The sequence below is a fragment of the Cebus imitator genome, unplaced genomic scaffold (assembly GCF_001604975.1).
Source record: "Cebus imitator isolate Cc_AM_T3 unplaced genomic scaffold, Cebus_imitator-1.0 Scaffold34, whole genome shotgun sequence".
NCBI classification, from domain to species: domain Eukaryota; kingdom Metazoa; phylum Chordata; class Mammalia; order Primates; family Cebidae; genus Cebus; species Cebus imitator.
Window position 1 is genome coordinate 10,404,431 of NW_016107349.1, and position 11,288 is coordinate 10,415,718.

An 11,288-nucleotide genomic window follows, 5' to 3' on the forward strand; every position below is an offset into this window, starting at 1 on the left:
AATGAAATCTCCCTGTTCCTTTCATCAAAGAGTAAATTCAACTGTAAAAGAATAAAGGGCCTTGTGAGCTTATTAAGAGATACAAGAACTGGTATGAAAGGAACAGAGACACAGTGAAGCAGGTTCTCAGGTTCTGGGAGCTGAACGCCATCAGCTGGCACCAAGAGCGCAGTTCAGCGCAAGGTCTGCTCCAGCTGCAGGGCAGGCTCCGGAAGCTCATTCTCTGCAGAGGCTCCAGGAACAGACATTCTGTCCTGGCCGCTAGTGGCTGGCTGCCTCTCACCAAAGATAAGGGGCTGCGCAGGGTCGCGGACACTTCCTACCTCATTCCGAGAGCTCCGTAACCTCTGAATGTTCTCTTTGGAACCCCTTGGTTTGTCCCTGCTATTGGACTACTATGATAAATGTTGTAGATAAAATCTCCCCCCACTCCCCCCTCCCCGAGTACAAAGCTTCAGTGGCATGAACGTAACCCAAATGCTTTTGCTTGCCATTCAAAATTAGGGCTCTGCTGCCTTTCCAACCTCCTCCTCCCTGTGCTCAATCCCGGCGTGCTCTTCTGGGCCTAACAGCTCCTTTGCCCCAAATGCCTTTCAGTTTCCCTCTGCCCAGGGCCCCCCAGAAATCCAGGGCAAGCACTTCTCACCCCCTATTCTTCCTCCACCCTATGTGTGCCGTGGAACAACCCTCATGCCCGTCTGCCTTGTCTCAGTGACCTGCGGGTGTACTGACCCTCCTGGAGGGCCGGGCCGGGCCGGGCCTGTTCTTCTCTTCTTTGGCCATCTTACATCTTAGGCCTTTAAAAGGGGCTTTAAATCCCAACTCTTTAAGGTGTGTTTCTAGCCCAGATGTGAAATGTAGACTGGAACATCCAGCCATCTGCCTGGCATCCGGACTTCCCTGTCCTCAAGCACCTGACATGTCCAAGCTCAAGTGGGACTCTGAAGTCTCTGCCTCCCTGACCCCAGCTCATCAGCTCTTCCCCAGGCTTCCTCATTGCAGCAAATGGTATCGTGAGTCACTGACAGACTCAAGCCCCACACTCAGGTTGCCTTCCATAGTCCTCCTTTCCCTTCACCTCTCAACATCCAACCCACAACAAGTCCCATCAGTTCTGCACCTCAGGGTCCCCTCCTCTTCACTTCCATTGAGACCGCAGACCAAGCTGCTCTCCTCCGTCACCTGGACCAATGCTCCCAATTTCCTGCTCTGCCGGCGTCTACTTTGACTGCCTTCTATCCCATTCTCCACATTTAGCTGGAATGATTATATATATATATATATATATATATATTTTTTTTTTTTTTCCCAGAGAGGGGTCTTGCTATGTTGCCTAGGCTGGACTCAGGCAATCCTCCCACCTCAGCCTCCTGAGTAGTGCCCAGCTTGGAGTGATCTTTTGAAAGTGAACCTTTCATGCTCCTGCTTCAAATCCTTCAGTAGCTTTCCAATGCTTTTAGGATTTAGTAAAAGATCTGAACATGGCTGCCTGGGGTGCTGGCATGACCTGGGCCCGGGCCCTTCTCCTGCCTCCCCTTGGCAGCTTTACTGTTTACTCTTCAGGGGGTCGGGGGCTAGCATTCCTCTAACACTCAGAGCTCAGGCTGCCCCCGGCCTTCCCACGTGCTGTCTATCTCCAGTGCCTGGCTCCTCTGTGGCACGTGGAGATGCAAGATGATACTGTGTTGGCAACTGAGTGCCTACTGTGGGTTGGGGCCAGGGTTCTGCGGCCACACTGGTTGGGTTTAGATTCTGGCTTTCTAACCCATTAGCCGTGTAACTTTAGGCAAGTGACCCGACAGCTGGGTCTCAGTTTCTCCACCTGTGGAATGGGGTGAATATAGGTATTTCTACCTCATAAGGTTATTATGAGGACTGAACAAATAAAGACATATGAAAGTCCTGGGAATAGCATCTGACACATCCACAGTGCGTGGTAAACGTTAGCTGGACAGGCTTGACCCCAGGGACGTCATGTTCCCTCTCGCAGGCGTTCCCTGTACAGCGACTGCACACACCACCTGTCTGGGAGCTGTCTTCATCTCGTCACGAATGGGGCAAGCCTAAGGGATTACCCCTTGACCCTGCTGATGCAACCTCTGGTGCCTGGGAGGAGTCTGGGCAAAGGGGCCAGGCCAGGCCAGGGCCAGGGAATTTGCGAGAGAATGACAGCCTTACATTTCCAGCAGAAATCAGAAAACCTGATCTTGCACATCTAAGAATAGTCACTGGTTTCAACCGTGAGAGGTGCCAAAGTGAAAGCTATAATTATTAGTAGGTAACAAGCAGAAATTAGCCACCAACCGCAAAGTCACTTTTAGCTGCCATCCCAATGCCAACATTGAAAAATGGGTACCAAGAAGCTGTTTGGCCTGGGAAAGACCCTGGCTCAGGGCTGAGGGGCTGTGGATGTGCGAATTTCCAACGCCAGCCGTAAGGCGTGCACGCAAGGAAGACAAGGAATGGCTCCTGAGGAACCGTGTCTTCAGGTGCCACATCCCATGTTCCAATGGGGCGCCCCTGACTTCTGCACAGCGAGACGGCAAAGGTGCTCACTTCTCTCCAGCCTGGGCTCCCACATTGCAAGATGGAGAAAATAACCTCCCTCCAACGTTCTTTACAGGAGAGTGTATGGACAAATGGTACTGGAAGATACCTGGAACTTTTAGGAAAAGAAACCAGAAACATGGGTAGTTGCCTTCTAAGTATCTTGGGAGGCACAGATGCCATAAGAAAAGATTATCAATAAATCCATTTTTTTTTAATTGGCAAAAAAGACAAACAAAAACTTAGACGTTTGGAAGTTGCTTACAACACCTATTTCAGACACAAGGCAGGTTTCTTTGACACACAATAAATATTTAGAAATAAAAAGGAAAAGCTCAGTATCTAAGAAGATAAATGGTCAAAAGCTATGGACAGAAAATTGAAATACCATTTTCTACTTGTCAGATTGGCAAAGATCAAGGCTTTTGAGAATTCATTGTGTTGGCAAGGGTGTGAGAAAGTGGGCGTTGGCACGCTGGTGACTGGAATGTAAATTGGTCTAATTCTGTGGAGGGCAATGGACAAAACTTAGCAAAATTAAAGAGTTACACACCCCTGGATCCATCAATTCCACTGTTTTGAGTTTATCTTACAGATAAAAAGAATACACAGTTGGCCCTCAGTATCCACGGGGAATTGGTTCCAGGACCTCCCGCGAATACCAAAATCCATGGATGTTTGAGTCCCTGACAGATCTGCATATAACCCATGCGCAACCTCCTGTGTACTTTAAATCATCTCTAGATTACTTATAATACCTAATACAATGTAAATGCTTTTTAATAACTCTTATGCAGTATTGTTTAGGGAATAATGATAAGAAGGCAAAGTTTGTACATGTTCAATACAGACACATTTTTTTCAAATATTTTAAATCCAAGGTTGGTTAAATCCATGGATGCAGAACACAAGAATGCGAAGGGCAGACTGTGTACGGGGATATCTACTGAAGCATTACCTGCATTACCTGCAATAGCAAAATACTGGAGCAGGGGAGCTCAAACCACATAAGGTAAAACCCGACGGTGCAGGGAGCTGTTTTCTTCTAAATCTACCTCTTAAAAGGCTATGTAAATGGATGATATGATTCTAAATGTTGACTTAAGCAAAGTCAGTGCTTTGAAAGAGTCAATATGGTACAAATTGATATAACACTCTAAATGTTATCAGCTGAATTTAAGATTCAAATCTAAATGTTAATCAGTAGAGTATCGGTTCAACGATGGTCTAACCATACTTGATAAATCTATTTTTTAAAAACTGGCAAAAAAGACAAACAAAAACTTAAAAAAAAAAAAAAACCCTTCTACTCTAGCTGTTACAAAGCACAAGTCACCTTACAGGTGCTGATGTGCACCTACCTACCAGGTAGCACGGTGCGTGAGATTTCTGGAAGGTGCACAAGGCCGGGGACAGTGGTTGCCTGTGGTGGGGTAGGGGCACTGAGGCTCAGGGATAGGAGGGAGCCTTTCCATTTCATGGCTTCTCAATTGTGTGCCATGTAACCTGTGGAAGGGAGCCCCTACCACACAGCAAATGGGACCCGCTGTGGGCAAGCACCCCTCATTTCCTGGGTCTGTCCCCTTACAAAGTGGCTAGCGGCACAGATGTCCTAGTCACGGTCTCCTTGCTGTGCACATCACAGACAAGTGGCCTAGGGACTCTCTGCTACAATAGGCTGGAAATCCAAGGTCGTCTCCGAGTGGCCTTTCCTGCAAGCCTCAAATCTGGGTCCACACTCGCTGTGGGTTCCCATCACGAGCTCCTACTGTGCTCAGACCCACCGGGAGAGAGCAGGCCCACAAAGGCCACACAGACACCATGGCTTTGGGTGTCTTAAATTTCTTCTAAAGCCTACAAAATGGATGGACTCTGGCAGTATTGTGGGAGCTGATGATGGACACAGGAAGCAGATGTTACCTGGTTTCTATGAACTGCCAAAAAACGGAGTCACGCTTATTTTTCCTCTCAGAGCAGTGCGACTCAAATCACATAAGGTAAAACCTGGCAGTGCAGTGGAAACTATCTGTCTTCTTCTAAATTTTCCTCTTGAAGGACTATGTGGATATATGATACGATTCTAAATCTTGACTCAAGCAAAGTCATTGCTTTGAAAGAGTCAATATGGCACAAATTCCAAAAGCATCCTAATTGACTCCATTCATTAGTCCTACATGCTAATGCTCACCACGTGCATACAGCATACAGGTGCATACAGGTGCTCAGGGTCTACAGTCACTTTCCACAGTTCAATTCTACCACCTTCTAGAATGGTAAAGCTACACCCATTTGCTAGGAAGGAGAACGTGACTGTCCTATGGGCCATGCAATGAGAAATGGATCTTGTGTGATTATATAAAAATTCAAGGACAGCTCCAAGCAGGCTGGGAACAGTGGCTCACACCTGTAATCCCAGCACTTTGGGAGGCTGAGGCAGGCGGATCACCTGAGGTCAGGAGTTCGAGACCAGCCTGGCCAGTATGGCGAAACCTTGTCTCTACTAAAAATACAAAAATCAGCCAAGCATGGTGGTGGGCACCTGTAATCCCTGCTACTTGGGAGGCCGAGGCAGGAGAATCACTTGACCCGGAAGGTGGAGGCTGCAGTAAGCCGAGATTGCACCATTGTACTCCAGCCTGGGTGACAAGAGCGAGACTCCATTCCCCGCCACCCCCAAAAAATAAAATATAAAATAAAATAAAAGGATAGGTCCAAGCTGAATCTTAGCCATCAAGTTCTTCGATATTCCAATAATCAGCTACAAAATTTCCTCCCCAACAGTCATGGCAGGCCACACAAAGTGGGGCAAAGTCTCTAGATAACTGAGTGGGGGCAGCAAGACACCAGGCGAACCTCTCCTGGAATGTGTTGACTCTCCGGTCATTACGTCTCCCGAAAACAAGCGAAAGAAGTGCCACCTTTAAGGTCAGGGGAGCTAGTTCCACCAGGGGGATGGCCTTCAGCCCTTCCATACTTTAGACTTCACGCTTCAAAAACCCAACTTTGAGACCAATTTGAAAGGCAACTCTGCCCCTACACCAGCCCCACAAGTTCAGGTTTACCTGACTTGGGCACTAAACCGGACTCCTTCCCCTTCTGTTCTCTGTAGTCGTTGCTCATGGGGGTGACTGACTAGGACAGGCATCAGAGTCCTCTGCCAGGGCCTAGGCTTTGCGTAAGGGAGCTGTGGATGAGGCGCTACTGCTACTCCTTGGCCCTCAGAGCCAGCATGTCTGGGACCTCGCTGGGCAAGAGGCCGAATGCTGCAGGCGTCTGCAGCAGAGAACAACTGCAAATTCATGAATCATCCCTCTTTTGTCCTTCTGCTTAGAAGAATATAATTTGTTAATTTACGGTAGTTCTTATGGCTCAATTGAAGATGCCAACACAGAAAGGGCTGACTGAACTGGGCTCCGTGGCATGCCAAGGCCAGGTAAATCCAACCATGTTTCCAAAGCAAAGGCCTGCCAGTGGTGTCAAACAGGGTGGGACATCCCATGATTAGCCTTGGCAAAAAACGAGTCAACAGGACAGTTGGTGGATGATAAGCACCCTTCTCAGCCAAATGCGGGCTTTCACCAGGCACTGTAAGAGTCAAGCCTGAGAAGGCCCAGGAAGGCTATACAGATGAAGCGATGAGACCTGACGAGTGGAATTACCATTTATGTCAAAATATAAATATGTAAGTAAATCCACAGCCATCATTTCTTGGAAGCGCAGTGTAGTGGGATTCTCGTTATTAAAATGCCTGCGTACTGCATTTATTTTCGGGTTTTTTAGTCATGCAGAAGCATCACTGAGCCAGTGGAGTGCCCTAGGAACTGGGGAAGGGGTGCTCATGCCCGTCTCCCAGGTCAGTCTTCAGGTCAGAGGCTGCTGCTGTCTATAAAATCACAGGAGAGCCATCAGAGAGGGGCAGAGGAGCATAGGGCACATAGGGGCACCAAACACACAGCCCCTTCCCTGGCTTTATAAAGACATCTGTGTCTTTAACACCACCTGGCCCTCTCTCAGGGACTCCAAGACTTCACTGCCAAGATGTGCCTGGCATTGCGCTCATCAACCCTGGGAGACAGGTGCTATTCCTAAGCCCATCACACATAACTGGAAACTGAGGCCCTACCCAGCTGGTACAGCTGCGACTCCAGGCTCCTCACAAAGACAGTCTGGGGCACAGCCCTCTGGCCCCTCTACAGCACAAACCCTGTATCCCACATGGCAAACTCCCCAAGAATCCTTAGAGTCAAATCCAGAAAACTTTCCTGGATGTCAGCTCTGTGCCAGGGCGCCCAGGCAGGGGAGAGGGATCAGGGGATTCAGAGTCACTCGTGGTTCTGGCAAAGAAGTAATAACATTTCGCTGCATGACTGCCGAAGCTTTGATCTCTCCTGATGAGAGGCGTGGGCTAAACAGGCAAGCGCCCAGGCTCTGGCACAGCAGTGGGTGGTGGGCAGGGGCAGAGTGATACCTGCGTGGAGCCAGATCTGTGCCAGTGTCATCCAGGGGTGTAGCGGGCCCTGCTTAGGGGCGCTGCTCTGCAGAGACGAAGCCACTTCTGACAGTGCCTGCTCCACTCTTGAGGCTGCTACCGATGTGGCATGGACCGAGCCTGCGAGAGGTTTTTGAGAAGACTCTATCAGGAGCGAAACAACAGACCCAACCAACCCACCCCTCCCCACAGACAAGTGCTGAACACACACACCCCTTCCCCCAGGATGTTTCTAAGATTTACTGTCCACAAAGAAATGTGGGCAATCGTGGCCTGGGGCCTTAGTTCCCATCCTTTGGCTTTAGCTCATCTTTTTCTCAGCAAACAGAGCACATGCTATGCTAAGTGCCCCTCCAGGAGCTCAGCCTTGCACCGTGTGAGTGCCGGGAAATGGCGGGGATAGCCAGATATACAGCTGTGATGATTCTAGTGTGTGAAAATGACAAAGGGGCATTACAAACACCCCTGTAAGGGCCTAAACCTAGAAACTAAATTGGGGTGGGGGGAGGAGTAGACTTGCCTCCTGGGGAGCATTTGGAGTAGATGTGCTGGCCATTCTCAGGACAAACCCAGCAACTTCCCATTCCCATTTCATTCAAGCCTGGCCTTGGGGAGGTGGGCTATACCCTCGGCTTAGAACCATATTCTAGGGTATTGACTTAAAAACTGCAGAAACAGCACACTTGTGCCCTGTGTATAAGCAGATGTTGCTCCTTAAGGCTAATGCTAAACTAGCAGGGGATGGAATGGGATGGGTTTGTAGCAAAGACTCCTGGGGCTCAGAATATGCACCTGCCTAATTATTCTGTAAGACCTGCTGTCCTGAAAGGCTAAAGAGAGGGGTCGACTGAGCACGTTCACTAGTCAAGGGATAGATGCAGTGCACAAGTCAAAATGCAAAACTCATTTCTCTTCACGTTGACCCCTCAGAGGTCCTGATGATTAGAGACTTCCTCCTTCAACAGAGGCCTGCTTCCCACCTCTTTCCAACATTCACTCTCGGAGGGATGGCTTCAGAATTGAGAGCAGGATGCTCAGTTGTTCCAATTTTGAAACTGTTAATATTCCTATTCAACTGCATCATTCTTAATCTGCACTTCCTCAGAAAGTTTAGTATGGAGAGAAACATTCCAACATGGAGAGTGGTAACTACCAACTCATCATAAAGTTTAAAATAGTAATTATACATAAAGATAAATACTGACTATAAAATAAATGGAGTTATATTCTCACTAATACAAAATTATGAACATAAAAATAATTTCAGTTGCGCTTTGGAGTGCACCCATCATTTATAAATTGTAAGCGTATTCACAGCAATGGATGGGTCATCCATATCATGTTTTCATTGCTCCAATATAATGATGACATGGATGCCTCTAAATGCACCTGAATCCTTTGGTGGGGCTTTGGTGGATGGAAATCAGAGTGGGCTAACAGTTCCCACAAGGATGACCAAGAGGAGAGCAGCCTCTGGAAAGGCCTAGCAAGTCCTGCTGCACAATACAGAACTCAGAGGCTAAGAGTCTAACTGATGGCATTATGATGGGAGAACTTAGGAATTGTGGCTAAGAATCTGTCCTTGTTCAGAAAAACTATGTCTAACTACTATTTTTTAAAAATCTAAATAGCAAAATGATTAAACTGCTGTCAAAATTTCTTGTCACCTTTTTATGGAAAGTAATATGTTAACTTGGGTAACAAGGGCTTGACGTAGGTTCCCTGAGATTTTTAGTAGCAATCATAGTTAAACGAGTAATCTAGAGGCTGTCATTGCCCTGTTCTGCCATTACCAAGCTGGCTACCTTCTCATTGGCTGGAACAGTGGTTCTCAACCTTAACTTCACATCAAAATCATTTGGGGTTTAAAAACTCATGATGTCATAGCTCCATCCCAACCAGCCACATCACTCAGTCTAAGGGTGAGGACTGGCACCTTTGTTAATCAGCCCAGGTGATTCCAATGTGCAGCTAAGACTGAGAACCACTCACCTGGAGAGACAGGAAGCAAGTGTTACTAATTCTGGTCAAAAAAAGCCTGTACATGGGCCAGGCGGCCTGAGCTCTCCTGCTTCCCTGCAGCTCAGGGGTGACCTGGGGAACGGAGCTCCTAGAAGATCTTGTTCTCTAGAACAGGGGTTCTCAGACCTTTTGGTCTCAGAATCTCTTCAGACTCTAAAAAATCATTGAAGACCTAATGAGATGGTTTATATGAATTATATCTATTAATATTTACATTAGAAATAAAAAAGACATGTTTAAAATGTTCACTTATTAATTAAAAAATAACAACAATAAATTATTGCTCTGGAAATATGGCATATTTTTTTTACCAGGTTCTGTGAACCTTTTGCTACAAAAATTTGTGACTTTTGGAGGGGCTAATTTTGCTTTTTGGATTAACTGTTTTGTTTGATCCACAAATAAATAATCAGAACTACTGCCAATGTTTCTTCTCTGTGATATTTAAACACAAGTAAATTAATTCCTAGCATAATATATTCTACTATGAATAAGGTCTGGCAGATAATGATGATGACAGCAGTGAGGATTGTCAGTTTCAGAGAACATACCGTGTTTCCGGCCCTGCAACTTGCACTTTACGTGTACTAATCTGTAACCAGAACTCAGAACACTAGTCTGATTCCAAATCAGTCCTCTAAGTTCAGCTCTGATGCCACCTCCTACAGGAAGGCTGCTGTGAGCCTTCCGCTTCTCCCTACAATAAGTGAGACCTTCTGTTCCTTGGTGCTTCTATGCGGTTGTCACTAACAATGCACAGACCACATATTTTAAAGTTAATGTAACTGTCTCCCTTATTAGACCATGTGGGTCTAGAAGACAGGAACTATGTCCTCAGTCTAGACATTTCCAGGGACTAACAATACCAGACCCATACTAGGTATTAGGTAAATGAGTGTGCAGTGAATGAAGGAGTGCTGTCAATAGACACGTCACTGTCTGAAATTCAGAACAGGGCGGTCCCCTCTTCTGGATGCACGTCTGTGTGCTCTACTCTTCCCCACAGCAATGGCTCAGAGGCCAGGACCCTCACCCACTCAAGGGGCGCTGCAGTGTGGTCTCATCACTTCCAACAATCCGTACTAAAAATGACAGTGACACATGGTTCCAATTAAACACAGACGTTTCCCTTCTCTAATGTAAAATTAAAGTATAGAGAAGGATAACAGGCTTATTAGAAATAATGTTTTTCTTCCTAGTCAATTTCTTGGTACACACATTTCACAAAAGCAGAGAGCCTTCATGTTCTGAACCAGGGATGAATATCAGGGCACTCGCAGGATAATAGCAGATGACTAACAAGAGTGAAATTATGTAAGTTGACATCTATTATTCCTGAAAATAACACAACAAATAAAAGTCTTTCACTGAATTAGTATTGGGGGGAGGGGAAGGATAAACATCGCTTTAATCAGAATGGATACAGCTGGTTAAGAAACAAACCAGGCAGGTGGCTCGAGCCTGTAATCCCAACACTTTGGGAGGTCAAGGCGGGTGGATCACCTGAGGTCAGGAGTTAGAGACCAGCCTGATCAACACGGTGAAACCCTGTCTCTACTAAAAGTACAAAAATTAGCTGGATGTGGTGGCATGCGCCTGTAATCACAGCTACTCAGAAGGCTGAGGCAGGAGAATTGCTTAAACCCTGGATGTAGAGGTTGCAGTGAGCGGAGATTGCCATTGCACTGCAGCCTGGGCGAAAAGAGTGGATTCTATCTCAAAAACAAAAAAACAAACAGACAAAAACAACAAAAACACTGTATTTTATTGTTTCATAGAACTGAAATGGTAAGTGCCTTTACAGACACTGGATTTTGACTTACGCAGGTAAACAGCTGGAAACACTGGCTCTAACCAGCATATTTTTAAAGAACCCCTTTCTTTTTCACCATGGCAAATGTGTTCTCGCATTATATAACAGATGACAGCACTATTAAGGTAGAAATGGGCAAACTGAGGCTTGAAAAAGGAATCAGAAGTTAGAATTAGGACATATTTCCAATTTCAAATCCAAGACTCTGCAGAAATAAGTTTCCAAATAATCAGGTTCAACAGGTAAGCCAGGGAGAGCACCTGGGCTGTGGCACATTGCTCATCTGCCACCTGGCTTCAAGAGGTCCTGCCACTGCCCCAACCCCCAGGGCTGTGTGCTGCACCCCAGCTGCCACGATACACAGGGGCTCTGAAAAGCCACTGCAAGACCCAAGGTACCAAGGGCTGATGCAGGCAG

General features: G+C 46.7%; 1 protein-coding gene across 1 annotated transcript in view; it reads right to left on the reverse strand.

The window, feature by feature from the left end:
* LOC108301492 (tetratricopeptide repeat protein 7B-like) overlaps positions 1 to 8,338 on the reverse strand; it is a 52,608-nt gene extending 44,270 nt beyond the window's left edge. The window contains exon 1 of the mRNA XM_017524643.2: positions 7,016 to 8,338. Within this exon, the coding sequence (XP_017380132.1) occupies positions 7,016 to 7,046 (31 nt within the window). The 5' untranslated portion in view covers positions 7,047 to 8,338. The remainder of the gene's footprint in view (positions 1 to 7,015) is intronic.
* Positions 8,339 to 11,288: the final 2,950 nt, after the last annotated feature.